Source organism: Cryptomeria japonica, chromosome 6, assembly GCF_030272615.1.
Source record: "Cryptomeria japonica chromosome 6, Sugi_1.0, whole genome shotgun sequence".
In the NCBI taxonomy this organism is placed as follows: domain Eukaryota; kingdom Viridiplantae; phylum Streptophyta; class Pinopsida; order Cupressales; family Cupressaceae; genus Cryptomeria; species Cryptomeria japonica.
The window spans coordinates 393,734,327-393,752,326 of record NC_081410.1 but is presented as its reverse complement, the minus strand read 5'-3'; the positions used below and the strand labels follow the sequence as shown (position 1 = coordinate 393,752,326).

Here is an 18,000-nt window from a genome sequence, read left to right as displayed (position 1 = left end):
ATTTTCACAAAAACGTGATAAGGGTTTAAAAGTTCAGTTTTGCTTCTTCATCTCAAGAAGTATTGCATTGTTGGAGAAGCATTTTGATTTTCCAATCAAGGTATGTTCTTCCTTTCTTCTCTTCTTTTTATTTTCATGTTTTCTTCTTTTTTTGTTATTAATTGCATTCTTCACATGTGTTGTTCTTCCCTTAAAATTGGTTTTCATGAAACAAATCTTCCCTTTGAAATGCAATTATTAAATTGCATTATTCTTCTCAAAATTCCATCTTAGCTAGTATTCGGGATTTTTAATCTCGATTACAAGTTCGCTGGAAATTGTTGTTCTTCCCTTACGGTTGAGAAATTTAATCATTTTTGGTTAAATTTCCAAGCTTGAAAAATGTGAAATACCTCTCTCTTGCAAATTCGTGTTTTGAAAACCGGATTACATGTTGTAAAGATCTTCCCATTTTCATGAAAATGACTATCCCGGATATTCCCATTTCTATCCATTCACGTTCCCCATATCCGTACTTTCCATTTCCATCATTTCCCGCAAGTCAAAATCCCATTTTTCATCCGTTTCTCCATTTTCGAATTTACAAGTATACTTGTATTCGGGTTTTAAAATCCCGATTGCATGTATGTACTTTCCAACTTGTATACTTGCGAAAATTCCCCCAAGATCCGAAATTGGTCAAAGTCAAGATTTTCCCATTTCTACATGTCTTCTCTCTTCTTCTCACAAAACCGTGAAATTCAGAGATCAAAGTTTTACCCAGTTGAAAAAAGAAAGAATGATATTTGCAGCTGATTATGATGTGGCCTTAACCCTTTTAAGTCTTCATCACAGCATTCCAGGTTCGCAATCAATGTCAGATTTGCCGGCATCGCCAACTCCAAAGAAAATGAAATACAAATATGATAAATACCAGAATGAGGTTACACCTTCCCAGGTTTCCTCGCCATTGGATCGCATTAGGGACACAGAAATAGGGCATGTTGATATGGCAGAATTCATTCACAGGGTAGAAGATCCACAGGATAATAACTTGCAGCGGCTGTTGGACAGCCATATCCATCATGCGTCTTCTTTCCCAGTGGCTGCCCTAGAACCTGAATTTGTTCTTGCATGCGCCCATCATTTTGACAAAGAGTCAAGAGTCATAAAAAATGATGATGGTGAAGCCATAATTCGTCTTGATGCGGATACAATCGAGAAGGTCTTCAAAATACCTCCTGCACCTGTTTACATGGAAATCACCAAAGAAAGTGCAGCAGAGTATTATGTGAAAAGAGAAAAAGATTGCAAGCGCCACATCAATAGGTGGATTCATGAGCCACGTCCTTCCTTCTCAAGATGGGCAAAGTTGTACCGTTGTGATTTCAAGTGGGAGATAGGAGACACCATCACTCTTCTCAGCAGAATGTTAGGCCTTGAGCACTCTAATGTCTTTGAGCCATGGATGTATCAATTCATCATGTTCATACGGCAGTCGCATCACATTTCATGGGGTGAAATCATCAGCGATGCTTTGTGCGAACAACTTGCAGCGGTTCCTACCACTATGACCTTCTTTATGAATTCTTATTTGGTATATTTAGCAGCATCACTTAGACACTTTCCAGGTCTTTCTACCAAGGGTGATCGCTCTCTCATACCAGTTTGGGAATATTATGACCAGCTGCCTTTGAAACCTAGCAGACTACATTTTAGAAGAGTCCAAGACGCATTCTTTGGATATTTTATGTGTCAGTTTGACATGGATCTCAGAAATAAGCGAGTATCAGATGAGGCATGGGTCAAGGTATCTGAGTATGGGTGCTTATTCCTGCAATTTCCCACCTTCACCTACATGAGGATTGGGTGCTATGATGGACAACCATACATGCTACCAAGATACCCGACCGATAGGATAATTCTTATGGAGTTGGGTAGACAGATTATGGCTGTTCATACTCTTCAGTCTGCTAGACACAAGGTTGGAATGGGGATCTCCAGCACAAATCCGTTGAAAATTGGTCGATACTCCCTTGTCACATCTGTGAAGGCTAAGGCCATGGAGGTTGAATTGCAGGAAATCAAGCTTAAGAGGTTCAAACCTAGAGCTGATTTTGATTATAGAGGTATGAAGGAAAAGATCAAAAAATCCTTTGTACATGTTCATCGCATTGAAGACATCTGGGCAGATCTCCGCACAGAAGCTGAAGTCCTGAAGATGGATTACTGCAGGCTCACTGTTGAGCAAATTGTTGACTTGAACTTGGCAGATATCCCACAAGGAATGATTGATGATGGGCGTATACTTGATCTTGAATACACTTCACGGAGGGTTGAGGAAGCTCCACTTCCTTTGATCCAATGGTCACATAAAGAGTGCGTCTCCATTCTTGACAGATTTCAGCCTATCTTGGCCAACACTAACGCATGGTTGAAAAGCAATGCTGTTAGACTTATCAAAATCAAGGTTGGTAAAGAAGATGATTCTACAGGGCCTCTTGGACGAAAGTCTGAGATTCAGATTGATAATAAGGAGGGTGCTTCATCTTCGAGCACAAGGATCAAGTTACGAGTTAGTCGTGCAGTAGTGCTTCCTCCTGAGGAGACAACTACTCGTGGGAAGGAGAAATCACGGTTCCATGTTCGGGTGATCGATCTGGATAATCCAGAAGAGGGGCAGCAATCTGATGATGCGCCTAAGTCTCCAGTTTCAGACACGCCTCATGAGGTCATTCCTCCAGTTTCTATTGAGACGCCTCTTTCTCCCCCTGATTTGCTCATTGATGAGTCTCCTCAGAACGCAGTTCCCATTTCAGCATACGGGCCTTCTCCTGAGCAACAACGAGAAAGTGTGTTGGAAGTTCCTGAAGATAATCCCACTTGCATTCAGTTATCAGAAATTGATACTTCCACTTCTGGTTTTGAAGAATTCATGAGGCAATCTTCATGTCCGTTGGTAACTGAGCAAAACATAGTCGCTATTCAAACAGATATTCCTCCCAGGGTGACCACAGTGATTCAAACAGAAACTGCTTCTCCTTTGCCTACAGCTGTTACAGGAAGTGAGTTGATGACTTTGCCTCCATGGCTTAGTTCTTTCACCCCGAAAAGAAAGAAGCAAGAGATCTCACCTGATGCCTTCGACTACCAGCAACTCAAACAGTCCAGATCCAAAGTTGCTAAGAAGGCGAAGACTATTTCCAGGGTAACTGTTGATAGCAACAAGATGAAAGTAGCTGAAATTGTGGAACCTATTGCAGATAAACCACTTGATGAAATGTCAGCTGCTGATTATAAGGTTACAAGGGTAGAATTGGGCAAGCAAACACATGAAGTCATTAAACATGATGCTCAGTTTTCTGTTGCTTCACTAGTGCAAAGGTGTGACGATCTTCTTGCAAAGAAAGACAAGCTAGAAGAAGAAAACCGACAGCTCATGGCAGCCATCAATAAAATCACAAAACCTGCTGCTGAAGGGAGTAACTCCATAGGTTCTTCCGGTTCCCAAGAATCGATTCGTGGAGTAGAAAGGGCTGCTCAAAAAGTACAAGCACTGGATTCCTGGATTGATCACCTTCATGATCAATGCGTGCAAGTGATAAAAGACATTTTTCTAATAATGTCTAAGCTGGAAACCATTGAGGAGAAATTGGATCAGACTTCTAACACTTTCAAAAAGAATCTGGAAAGTGTTGAGAAAAGTCTGGCAATCTGGCGTACCATGCCCCAACAACAGCTGAGTATTTTGCAGGAGAACACCATCATCTCTTCCAGGGTCATGTACTTGGAATATGAGGAACTCATGGAAAACAAAACCCTTGTTCTTAAGTCCCTCATCGAAGAGATCAGTGATGCAAGGAGATTCCGGAATGAAGTTTATCAAGGTATTGTCTCACATTGTGAAAGGGCCTCTTGCAATATAGTAAGTCAGGATGGAGAGCTAATTCCAGAAGAAGAAGTTCTTGCGGACTTGCAGATGAGGATTCATGGTGAATGGAGGAGTGAACAATTCTCGGCAGTTTCAATTCAAGCATTGATGAAACATCAAGCCTTTTTGCATGAGATCCAGTCCATCCTGGATAGAGACAATTCCGCGCTCCTCCGCTGTCACGACACTATTGTGAAGACTATGGTAGTTGCTAAGAACACTCATGAACCGAATCCCGAGGAACTACAAGCGAGCATCCGGAAATTTCAAGGATTCATGTCTTCACAAAAGGCAACCTAAGTGTTTTTCAACACTTAGTTGAATTTTCTCTCTTTCGTAACCTTTAGTTGTAATTTCGTTTTGACAAGTTACATGTAAAAGTAATTTTTGTAAAATACAAGTTACACATTACTTGTACTTTTGTAATTACATGTAAGGCAACTACAAGTTATGTCCGATTAGGACTGTAGTTGGAATAAGTCTTAGTTAGTTAGAGTGACTCTTAGTTAATTAATGAAGTCTCAGTTATTTATTGAAGGAGTCTTGGTGGTTGAGAGAATCTCTCAAGTTAGTTAGGATCCTCCCACCTTTTTCTCAAGGCTCCTCTTCTATAAATACTTGAGAGGTCCATTGTAAATATATCTTTTGGGAAAGCAAGCAAAAACTCTGCCAAATTTACAGCAAGAAGTCTTTGAGCTTATGTATGTGGATTGAAAGTTTTTGAAGAAATAATAAAGAAGGACTACTCAAGTTTTGAGTCTTTGAGCTACATGTTTGAGTTTGAATCTTTTATTTCTTCTATGCCAAGTGTTTCTAAAGGAGCTTAGTCCAATCTGATTTGAAGTCTTTGAGCTGCAAGTAGAGAAGATTAATTAAAATAGGAAAATCTCTAGAAGGAGCAGCAAGTCTTTGAGCTTGCGTCTATTCTTGAGGAAAATTACTGTTTGATAAGAAATAGCAGCAAGTCTTTGAGCTTGCATTAATTCTTGTCTTTGTGTTAAAAGAATAGATTATTTCAGTCTTTGAGCTGTTATCTTTTATTCGTTGTAAAATTTAGTATAGCAAAGGGTAGATAGGACTTCCAGTAGTCAAGTCTTTGAGCTTGATATTGCTGTCCCGTCCGGAAGGAAGTGACGGGAGTCTTTGAGCTTTCAGGAAACTTCACTTCCTTTCTCTCATTTTACTTGAAAGTGGTTACTGCTGTTATTCAATCGCTATCCTTTTCTGTGAAGAGAAAAAAGGATATTGTCTTTCTTGAAAAAAAGAAGAAAGATTGTTGTCCCATCCAATTTTATTTTCCAAGTTGTAGTTAGATAGGGGGAGCCTTCCCTTAATTAGGAGAGTTTTTAGTCATGTGCTGTAGTTGAAACCACAATTTTGTATATTTCCCCAAGTGTACAAAATTTTCAACCAACACAAAGAAACCACAATCAAGAAGATTTATTCAATTTATTATAAATAGATATCCAGCTCTACAATATCATTAGAATGACTTATCAAGATGCAAATCAATTTCCTTGTGATCTTGTTTTGAATTTGCTCTATGTACAAAATCATAAATCAGCTTCATTCTTGAAAATTGGAGTTCTAAAAAATGCAAGAAAATTTTGAGTGAGATGAAGTACAAGGTGAAAATTAAACTGCTTAAGAGCTTATAGGCAATAATTGTTATAAAATTGATTATTATATTGTTATTCAATTTCTAAATTTTTCGCCTTAAATAATTATTATGCTTATTTTCAATGATCATTACAGCTAGAAAAATACTACACATTGTTGGTATGTATAAATCTGATTCAAAGCAGATTTGTATTCATTTTAAGTTTTGAACTTTTTACACCTTATTACCTCTTGCATCCACAAGCCAAATAGGAGTATGATTGAATAGCATCGAGACTCTAAACAATGAAGACTAAAGACTAAAATGGCAAAACTGAAAGGTCTGAAACCCACCAAACACTCAAACCTTCAGCCTGTCAAGCCCTGAAACAGCTCACAATCACCTTCCAAACCCATGAAAATAAAATGACGAGATTGTGTTGCGTTATGGTGAGTTTTCTAAATTACTCAAAATTGAGTTTTGGTATTCTATCTTCTCTTGAAAAAAGAAACCTTATATGCTAAACAATATGATTAGATAAGGCAACTCCAAGGTTTACAATGCGAACAATTGACTTTAAATTATGAATAGACAAAGTGATTTGATGTGATATGCTGGTAACACAAAGGGACTTACGTTTTGTTGGAATGTAGAGTACTAAACTCACTTAAAAAATAGAAGACAAAGGATGAAGGGTTAAGAAAATATCAATTAAAACTAAGGATTTAAAAAGTGATTGCTGACTCGATGAAAGCAAACCAAGTTTTGCTTCGCCATGAGGAAACAACTACACAAAGATGGTGCTATTTCCTAAGGATAAGCAAATGATTTTCATATTACTTATGCAGATCAACACCATGAACAATGAGCATAAAGCAATTGAAGTTAAGCTTTAAATTAAGTTCAGTTTAACCATGCACTGCAATTTGCAATCAACAAATTCCAAATGGTATGAACATTTAGGCTTCACCATTCATACAATAAAATTTTCCATTCAACTAATCAACTCCATATAATCAAATCTAACTTATGAGAAGTAGAAACCATGCAACATGTAGAAACTCATACAATGTTCAACCATATCCTCAATGAAATCAAGTATTTATTTCAACAAAGCCTTGACAACAATTTTTTGTATTCTCCTCCTACTCTACTTCTAAGACTAACTATTCTATTATCAATTGTTAACTATTAACCTTTACAAATGAGAAGGCAATGCCTTATATAGACATCCCAATTACAAACGAATGGCCAAGATTGATTTGGAATCAATGGCCGAGATTACAAGATGAAATCCAAATTAGCGTTAGTAATAACTAACTCCTCTTGGAATCAATGACCTTCCACATGAATAGTTATCTTCTTCATAGGTTGAGCCAAGTACATTGATCTTGGACAAGCTAACTTGTCATGACCTGAGTGGGTTGATGATGACTAGGTGTAATACGCAGCCCTGTTCTGATATTTTTTGTTTTGATTTTTTTGAAATGGTTTTGATATGTTTGAAGAATTTACCCAATGACAATAACAATAACAATGCAAGAATATAGATATTTGCAGCACTCAACATACAATGATAGTTAAGAATACTAAGAAATAGCTTCAAAGTAGTTTCGAAATAAAGATATCAGTTCTGTAATAGCAGATTTCTTCATTAAAGATGGTGGCCCTTTTGAAGAACAAGATTTCAAGACATTTCTTTACATACCCAGAAGAATGCTACACTGGAACGATGACTTTAGTTACAAGAGACATCATTATTGTCACCTCAAACCCTACACGCAACCATCAGCTATACAGACTCAGTACGACTTAGGGAAAGTACAGTATTCAGCAAGAAATCTGTTCAATGAATGCAGCTTACTGTCTCCCAAATCCAGCCGCCCAGCTCCAAAACTCTACGTCCCAGCAATGACCAAGTATGCAGCTCCAAATTGGGACAGCTAAACAACAGTATCGCCTAGCAATGAAGTATGGCCTTGCTGGAAATGCAAACAGAAACTCCTGAACTACAAAAACTCCTCCAAAACTCCTCTAATCGACCCTCCAAACTGATTGAATAATGCAAACCAAAAACCAAACTTACTCCAATCTTGCTCCAAGCTGTAAATCTGATTTTCTATTAAGCACGTCTCCTGTATTGAAAACACCCAATGAATCTCCAGGCTGTATCTCTCAACAGTGTAGAGATTGTCGCTTATAAGGGATTTCGTCCTCACAAACGCGTGAGAAATTATCCCAACAATATGCTCACAAATTCTCCAACCAAAAACATGCCCAACATGCCCAATGATCTTCACAATACTTCTTTTATAACTTCCCCAAGGGGTTCAATCCACTTTACCAAGCAATGTGGGACTAAATAAAACACTTTTAAATCTCCCAAGGTGAATTCCAAAATAATAAAGGCCACATTTTAAAATTAAAACATATTTCACTTTAATACTCACCCTTATACCCCTTTATTAAAATAACAATAAAGTTAAATCTTTAATTTAACTTTATTACTTAATAACTTATCGTTATTTTATTTTAAACCATCAAACAATATAAAAGACTGAGATACTAATCAAATACTAAATCCACTGAGAATATTATAATAATAAGAGTACCAGCTGATTCTGTCAAAGACCATAACTAGCTTACTATAAATAGTAAGTATGTAGAAACCACACCAAATCACCTCGAAATTGCCTAAAACTAAAATGTCTAGGCCAAATGTCCCGAAGATCCCTTAGATGTCCTAGTTAGCCTACGAGACCACAGCAAAATAGGCTAACTGTTGGTTGAAAATTTTGTACACTTGGGAAGATGTACAAAATTGTGGTTTCAGCCACAGTGTGTGAGATATACTCTCCTAATTTCAAAGGGAAGGCTCCCCCTTTGCTTTCTACTTCAACAATTCAAAAATAAACTCTAACTCAAAATCTATTTTAAATCTGGGTGAAACTCTGTCTTGTTCTCTTTTTTCAGAAAAGACACTTATTCTTTTCTCTTCTTTCAAAAAAGAATCACAGTTGAAAGCACAAATGATTAATGAAGTGAACTAAATAAAGAAGCAAGTTTCCATAAATGCACAAAGTCCTTTGTTGCTTCTCCGAGACCGGAAAACAGAAAGAAAGATCAAAGTCTTCAAGTATCTACTCTCCTATCAACTTTTTTAGATGATTTTCTGGTAACCAAGCACAATATGTAGCAGCTCAAAATCTAACTACATGATGCACCTCTTATGCACAAACATAGAAAATAAAAGCAGCACAAAGTCTGCAAATTACACCCTTTGCTTGAGCGTCCTACAATAGTTTCAATTTTCAAACGTGACAAGTAGCTCAAAGTTTGCAGTATCAAATCTTAAAACCAATCTAAAACTCCAAACACAATAAGCAGCTCAAGGTCTGCAAGATTGAGCTTGAATCCCTCTTGTATAACACCTCAATACTCACAATCAATTTCCAAAAAATGTTGTCACATAACACCTTGAATCACCACAAAGTTTGAAAGCAATTTTCCTCTTTTAATTGACTACAATCTGATTTACAACTAAGCTCAAAGTCTTATAGTACACATACAAACTGACAGAATTTTTGTTGCATTGCCAAAAGATATCTATTACAATAGACCCCGTCAAGTATTTATAGGAGAGGAGCTTTGAGAAAAAGGTGGGAGGATACTAACTAACTTGAGAAATTTTATCAACCACCATACTTATTCCAACTACAGTCCTAATCTAACTCAACTTGTAGTTGCCTTGCATGCAATTACATTTTACAAGAATGCAAGTGAAAGTGACACTTGAAATTACAAAAGTTGTTTTTACATGTAACTTGTCGAAACAAACTTACAAATACACAATTGAAACTATTCAACGTGTCCGAAGACACGACTCTAACTACATCATCCTTTGTCTGCAATGATCTTCATGCTTCTTCGGGATGCTAGAACTTGAAGTATTCAAGATTGGTGAAGACATCTCGAACCGGAACAGGAATTTGCATCCTTAACAATCTTTGTGTCCTTGGCCAACCAACTTCAATCTTATCTTCTTCCTTGGGGTAGTACTGGCTTTTCAGGAGGGAAGTTCTTTGCAAGGCTGAGATAAGAAACCTATCTCTGTCTTGAAAGCATTCTATGCTCTCAATAATTCATATCACTTATCCATCTCCTTGTATGGCTCTGTCATGTTGTTGTTCTTTCTTTGTATCATCCTCCAATCTTGGAATCTGCTTGCAAAATAAGGCCCATGCCTTAATTTGTTGATTGGTAGGTCGTGTGTGCAAACGGGACTAACCAGGATGAGACAAAGGGGCTACACAAGTGAGGCCAAAGCTCAATTTCGGATCTTGGGAGGCTAATTGCAAGTGTGGAAAAACAAGAGCATTGACTTGCAATCGTGGAGAACAAACATGCAATTTCATATGTGTAATGGGAAAATACAAGTTTGCACTTGTAATTGGATCCTAGAGACTCATTTTCAAGTGTTTTTGAGTGCATTTTGGATCAATTTCGGGTTCTGGAAGGCTGGTTGCAAGTGCAATGTAGGGAAAAACCTTGGCCTTACACTTGTAATCAGGTCTTGAAGACTCGACTGCAAGTAAGCATTTTGATTGGGTATAAGCTTGCAATCTTGTGGGAAAGCCTTCATAATCTGTCTATGAGAATTTTGTGGAGGCAAGCAATGTTTTAAAACTTAGAGACCCGACTGCAAGTAATGAAAGCCATGGATAATGAACTTGCAATCACCCTTTCGAGACCTAAAATGAAACATGTGGGCATAATAAAGAGGAAACAGCAACAATAGGCATTATTGGTAATTGCTTGTAATGGAGGCAATGTTCTTTTATGTGAAAAGTACTTGCAGCAGCAACATAAAAATCCGACCAAGGAGGGAAGGGCATCATCAAACTCAAATCTGCAAAAACGTGGCAATGGTAGAGCAAAAATGGGGGATTCAATAAAGTTGCAGACCGTACCAAGTGTTCTTCATGCCAAAAATCTCTCTAATAGGGGTTTGAATGAGCAAGAGCAAGTAAAAATCAGTTGCAAAACTGATTTCGGGTTTGGAAAGACTCTTTACAAGTTTAAAATAACATGTAATTCCTCATTGCAAGCATTTCGGGTTATTTTTGGTTCATTACAAGTTGCTTTTTGAAAACAACTTGTAATGAAAGCTTTTAAAATCACTTTACAAGTTTGAAATATGACTTAAAGGCAAATTCGGGTCTTAAAAGTCACTTTACAAGTTTGAAAAAAAATCGACTTAAAGGCCAATTTCGGGTTTTAAAGGACACATTACAAGTTAAAATAACTTGTAATTTCAATTACTAGCAATCACCTTAAAAAGACCCTCACTTGCACTTAAAGTGAAAAATGAAAACATAAAGTGAAATTTAAAACTTGTAATTGCATCAAACAGTTCCTACCTGCAGTGACTTAACTTGTAATGACATCTAAAAGACCCCCTTGCAGTGACTTTACTTGCAATGACATCAAAAGACCCCCACTTGTAGTGACTGCTCTGAAACCCGGAATTGCACAAAAAATGGCCAAAATGAAGGCCAAAAGTAACCAAAATTTTCACAGAGATGGAAGATAAACACATGATTGATTTACCATCAAGAAATGTAGACTTCCCACCTTGAAAAGTGTGCCTTAGAGCCTTAAAATCACAAATTTCAAGCAAAAAGTTCCTACTTGCAGTGACTACTCTGAAATCGGAAATTGCACAGAAAGCTAGGAAAATGAAGGCCAAAAACTCACCAAAACTTGGACAACAATGGCAAAGACACCCCCTAATGATTTGACCCTATCAAATATGAGTTTTGTGCCTCGTAAAACGTGACTTAGAGACAAAAAAGACACATTTTAAACAAAAATTTGTAGGGGTTGTCACATTTTTGAGAGTTCAAAAATGAGGACAAAACTAATGACAAAATTTATCGAATATGCTAGAAAGGGGACATTACACTAGGCACCAACTAAGCTTGCTCTTTGCAAATCATCATGAAGAAGTCTTTCATCTTGAGCAATATCTCTGGATACTTAAGATTTCCAATCCCTGATGTGATGATGATTCATATTCCCAAGTTGCATCATTTCAGTAATCAATTATCTAACACTGCTTAACTCTTCTAAAATTACCTAGCTTGATCTTCTTTCACAATTTCATCTCCTAACTTGGGAACATCGTCTTTGTGTTGCATTTCGCCTTGAACATCTTACCTCTTCCTAATAGTCTTTGGTCTTGAAATGTGGAACACGTCCTTGATGTAGTACATGACTTCATGATGTCTATACTTGATCCTCTTGTGCATGATGTACTTGATCGAGATTACCTCCTTATTGTACTGGCTTTGAATCTTGGATTTCCAAAGGAAATTCAAGATAATTGTAAAATTTCCTCATTTCATTGTCATGTCTTGAACACCCTAACATTGTACAGCAATCTCCATGTGGTGGTTGTATCCTTGAAGTTGTAATGCTTTGAATCCTCCATCCCTTCGTTTGCATTTGTGATATCCTTCCCACACCTTTGAGGTGCGCTTCTTGTTCCCTTGATGTAGTCTGGATTTGCTCCTTCACTAAATGAGTCAATACTTGACTTCTTCTTAGCATCCTTCCCTTATGTTGATCTTGAAACTAAGGTTGGAGGCTGACTTGCAAGTGCTTGGAGCACAATTGCAAGGAGTTATGGGAATAGCGACCAGCCCTTTGATTAAAATTGCATGATGGAGGTGAATTAATGTCCTCCTTGATGTTGCATTTGATAGGGCAGGAATGCAAGTATGACAGGAAATTCCACCCATACTTGATGTTGCATTTTTTCAGTTGAACTCCTTCATCCTTCCCCACTTTGTACATTATTGAAGTTTCAAATAATGATTCCCTTCCCTAGCCAGCTGATTACAATCCTTGTGTTGATTATTCATCATGTTGTTATAGAATTGCAAGGTGATGGGTGGGATCACAAAGCACATATGCAATTACACTTTTGTTCTTGATGTTGCATTGTCTTTTCTTGTGCATCCTTGTGCTTCCTAATGAAGTCCTCTTCTTATCAGCTTTCCATCCTCACATCAAAACCTGAAAGGCAAAGGGATTTAACATCATACATCATGGATTGAATGCAAATAAGGCTGATACCTACCAAATCAGGCCCCTAAAAACCCATTTAACCTGGAAATAACATTGAAAAAACAAGGAATGTAAATCTGAAAATGGCCTTTTCAATATTGGAGACTATCTCCAATCAAGTCTGCTGCCTCAAATCAGATCTGCTCCTCTGCCACTGCCCCTAGAATTGGAATGATTGATGTTTGAATTGAAATTTTAGTCCTCCATTTATATAACTTCAATACCCTTCAATCACCTTTACCTCCATTAGCCAACCTAGACACAATTGATGTTTGGAAAATGATTTTAGTGCTTACTTCGGGTAAGTCAGGCGGGGATGTAGTTTTAATTTTGCCATTAAATTAGCAAAATTTTGAAAAGTTTTTACTTTTCTTCCCTAGGTCAGCTGAGCTAAATTTGCAACTCTTGCATTCTTAAGGAGGGGGTGGGGGTAATAAATAGAAGGTTGGTGCACCTATCAAAGCATCATCAAAATGGCATCAAGCAATATTCTGCTCTGCTATGATCTGCGAGTTAGGTCTGATTTGTGATTCAATGATGAACTGATAGAATCATACCTCTCCCTTACAACACTTTCACTTATAGCCAACTTACCTTGTACTTCAATTTTGATCCTTTAAAGATTTCACTTGTCATTCAAAGGGGGCCGACTTGGCATTATATCACCTTGAGTGGGTTTTAGGTAGTGGTATGCACAAATTTGTTGTGAACATAGTTACAAGCCTCAGACTCGCCTCGGACTCAGCAAGCTGATTTTTGACTCGGACTCAGACTCGGTGCTCAGACTCGGCCGAGACTCGGCAAATTGAAAACCCCAAGAGATTCAAAGATTTTTAACGATTTTAAGCTACTTTCATGCTTTTTTTAATAAATAAACAGTAAAGACACAATAATTCATGGAATATGAAATCCATGTCATCAAAAGTTCAAAACATATATCAAGTTCAACATAGTAACCAGAGCCTAGAAGTCTAAGGCTCAGAGGAGCCAATATCAGTCAACCCCGCAACTGTCCTATGTGTGCGCCTAAGATAGGTCCTGGAACGTTCTGTAGCCATGATCTTTACCTATGTTTGAGGCTCAAGCTCACGCTCAGTGACATCCATATCATCCTCGAGGTCCTCCAATGGGTCTCCTCGTGCTCTAGACCCTTTTTCTCATTTAAAAATAATTTTTTTTTTTTTAACTTATTATTTTATGTCTGCGTAGCAAAGTCTGACCCACGAGACTCGGCGAGTCTGCCGAGTTTGACAGACTTGGCGAGTCTGCCAAAACTCGGCCAGACTCAGTCGACCAGAGGCCATGGGCCTCAGCAAGGGCGACCTGCCTCCGGACTCTGCGAGTCTTGCCAAGACTCACAGAGACTTGTAACACTGGTTGTGAACGCATTTGACACTTGTGTATGCACAAGTTTGCCCTTGGACGGGTTTGGTGGTCTTCTATGCACAAAAAGGTGAGTTCCATCAAATAAGGTGTATGCTCAAATGTTAGCCAAGGTAGGCTTTAGACCTATTGTTGCACAAACATAGGAACTTTTTTGATGTTGTCTTGCACAATGTAGGGCAGTATTTAGGGGTTCTTGTGCATTAAATGATAGGTTGGTTTATGCACACTACAAGGGGGTTCATTCCTGCCTTACACAAATTTTGTCTTCTCTTGAGCACATATGAGGTAGCTTCTTGCACAAAATGGTGCAAGGGGGTTGACTTCTGTCTTAATCAAAATTTCATACTTTTACCCACCTAGGACTTGCACAAATACAGACTTGAAGTTCATGACCTTAAGGTAACCGTAATATACTTGCAATTTCTGACGAAATTACAAGCAAACTTACCACTTCTTTCTCTTATGACCAAATTGACAGCATTAACAACCTTGACAAGATTTTGCAACATTTGACAGCATTGACAACTTTGACCAATTTAACAAATTTTGCAACTTTCGACAATATTTACAACTTTTAGCAATTTTTGACAAGACTCTACAACTTTTTGCAATTCACCCCCAACTCTCAATCTTGACACTCGATTATGGATTCCAGACCTGAAACAATCAATTTCCAACTTGATCTCACTTGTTTGACAAAATGTTGCACTCTTAAGATATACCTAGAGTTGCGAAACATACCTAACCTGGATGGACAAAACATATCCTTCTCATAAACAAAGGTTAAAGCCTATGAAACTATCGCCAAGCTAAAACAAAACACTAGAACACCTAAGGTAGGAAGCAAAAAAGTGGGGGTCCCCATTTGCAATGGGGCGATGTGTAAAAATGTCACAACAAGTTTTCCTACAAGTCACTCGGCTCAATTTATGACTTACAATCACTTGCAAGTTCTACAAGTAATCATAGAGTTTTAAAAGCCCTAGTTTAGATCAAGAAGCTACCCTACTAATATAATGAGAGGATTTCCTCACATACTATTTTGGTCTATGTTTTTCTAAAAAAGACAAAACATTAACAAGATCTAAGCAAGGTATATGATAGTCAACTGCATTTAATGTTTATGGTTCTCAAATTTGGCTTTGACTATAAATTTCGCAAATGAATACTAAATTGTGTATTTACCCTAAGGTTCTCAATGATGACCAATGGAAGCCCTATTGAAAGCCATCTAACACTTGAGACGAGTTGAGAGCATCTACCAAGGAGACCCCATTCCCCCTCACCTCTTCATTAGGATGGTTGAGGCTCTTGGGAGGGTTCCCATAACATCAAGCATTTAAAACGCATCCCATAAGTAGATTATGGATGATACAATATTGGAAGGTTAAGCCACAACAGATGTAGCAAAGGAATTTTTTAAAATTGTTTATTTATAAGGAAACCAATAAGATGAGAAACAATGGCATTTCAAGAATATTTTTTACAAATCTGCCACCACTAAGGCAAAGGAAGTTAGTGGTAATCATGGGTTATGTGATAGAAGCACATTCAAGCAAGTAATTTGGATTTCCCCTTTTTGAAGGACAAAGTTTGACCATGGTATGGAATAATCTAATGGAGAAAACTAGGAATATCTTGTCATCATTGCAGGAGAAGTGGCTCTCCTCTATAGTATGCTCCAATTCCTTTCTTGCGTTCTCCAAGTTTCTCCTAAATGCTTCATATCAATCCTACAGGGTCAAAGCTTAATTATATCATGTCTAAAAATAATCATGAGATTTCCTACAGCTAAACACTAAAAAAAACACAAGGCTTCATTGATTTACAGGAAGCTGAATCATTCACAACAAACATCTTTAGCAAGTCCCTATAGGCATCTCAATCAGTTCGGTGCTGTGATCTAGATACTAAAACACAACACTATGTTTAGTCTGGGAGTCGACCCCTATACCCACATTTGCATATTTATTAAAATATAAACAAATACATGGCATTAGGATAAAAACTAATTTTATCATAGATTTTTACTATCCTACATGTGTGTGCATGTGTGCATTGGTGAATACATAATCTAACCTAAATATTTTATATTATTTAACACAAATTGTTCTCACTATGGGTGCAAGAAAGAGAATGGATCCCTGATTCTCTGCACCTCAAATGAATCATAACCATATATGGCAACTAGAACAGGTCTAGATAAAGGAGTGGCGGGATAGCTCTGGTAAACCTTGTTCTTACAAAAAAATAGGGATACAAAAGATGAAATTAATAATCAGATACAAACCTCAAAAATAGAGTTTTCATCATAAGCATAAAATACACCAGCTGTAACATCGCTGCAAAGTCCAAGAATTTCTCTAGAACTTGAATCAAATTCTCGGTCAAACTGCAGCTCTTCTATCACTTTTTGGCTTACTCTATTAACAACCTGCCTCAAAGGAAGAAACAAAGCACAATCATATTTTAATGAGGATGAAGTTCCATAAGCAAGAAACTCAATAATGATGTCCATTCACAGCAAAATGTTCACTGTTTGCTTCATTACAGCACAACCTTCCTAACTTATTCTTAATTGAAAAAGAAAGCCTTCTAACTTACATGATTAGCATCGAATATGCAAATTCTAGCAGTTCAAGTGATATAAATGTGAAAAGGGATGTGGCTGAGGCTCACCTTAACTTTGTTTTCAAAAAGCAACAAGAAATGGAACTCTGATAGTGCAAGTGAGTGTGGTTTTATTCCTTCTCGATCTTTTTCTAATTTTGAATACTCTACAAGGGCCTTGTTTTCCACAAAGTTGTCATCTCCATTGCTTGAGCTGCTACCAAAAAAATTAATATAAGAAACACATAAGGGAAGCAGAGCCCAAATCAAAGACCCGAATCACATAAAATCCCCTATAAGAAAAGAAATGATAATCGAAATTCAAAGTATTGAATTGTTTAACTAATTTTTTAAACATGATAAAATCAGTTGTGTGTCAAATCATCTTCATCTCAAATATAAAGCCTATATTGAGTTCAGCTTAAATTTATTGCTTCACATATTCAAGGCAGAACAACGGTAACAATATGTTGTGTTTGAAAAAGCAACCAGAAAACCACAAGCAAATAACAAACAAGTGATACTTCTATAAAGAGTCAGTATACTTATAGTGACAAAAAATATGTAGTTAAAAAGAATAAATGAGTTCCCCACCTTTGTGGTGCACCAAGATTCAGATTACCATAGTATATCCCTGCCCCAGCTAGCCATGCAAAGTCTGCCTGTCGTTGCTTGACAAAGAAATGAAGTTCACTGCAAAATAAGAATTGAATATTCATCAGAAAAGATTGATGATGTTGGGAATTTAAGCGCCTTGACAAATACAAATCAAACTAATTTCACCTAGACAATAAAAGAATGCACTGCCACACATATATCCATAAATGCTAACCAACCAGATTGACTTAAGAGATTTAAAGATTTCAAATATATCAAACTATAATATATGAAACTTGTGGAAAAACATAAGTATTTGTCAGGTCAAATATGCTAAGTTGCTAATTAGGGTAAGGAATAGGATGTGTACGGTTTCAGGATTCAGGTTTGCTGGTACAGAAAAAAAAAATCCTAGGTCTAGTATGGCTACGTTCATATATATACATATGAACTTACACATAAATAACTTATGGCTAGATTTACTACTTATATAAATAGTTTATATTAATATAATTATATAATTAGTTATTTTACTCTCTCTCTCTCTCTCTCTCTCTCTCTCTCTCTCTCTCTCTCTCTCTCTCTCTCTCTCTCTCTCTCTGTGTGTATATATATATATTACACCTTAATAATTAATAATCTACATGTAATATTTTTTAATTTCTAGGAGAATCAGCAGCCCAGCAACAACAAATTCGCCACAAGTAATCGGTGTGTTTTCAAATGATCTGCAATCCCCTAGTACTTGCATCTGCACCTAGAAAGG

At 37.2% G+C, this 18,000-nt stretch overlaps 1 protein-coding gene across 1 annotated transcript in view; it reads right to left on the bottom strand.

Annotated features, from left to right (window-relative positions):
• The window catches only part of LOC131038306 (vacuolar sorting protein 18), a 394,486-nt gene that overhangs the window by 222,969 nt on the left and 153,517 nt on the right, over nucleotides 1–18,000 (bottom strand). Inside the window, exons 8-10 of the mRNA XM_057970666.2 lie at nucleotides 17,232–17,330; nucleotides 16,707–16,851; nucleotides 16,318–16,461 (exon numbers count right to left, since the gene is read on the bottom strand). Of these exons, the coding sequence (XP_057826649.1) occupies nucleotides 16,318–16,461; nucleotides 16,707–16,851; nucleotides 17,232–17,330 (388 nt within the window). The remainder of the gene's footprint in view (nucleotides 1–16,317; nucleotides 16,462–16,706; nucleotides 16,852–17,231; nucleotides 17,331–18,000) is intronic.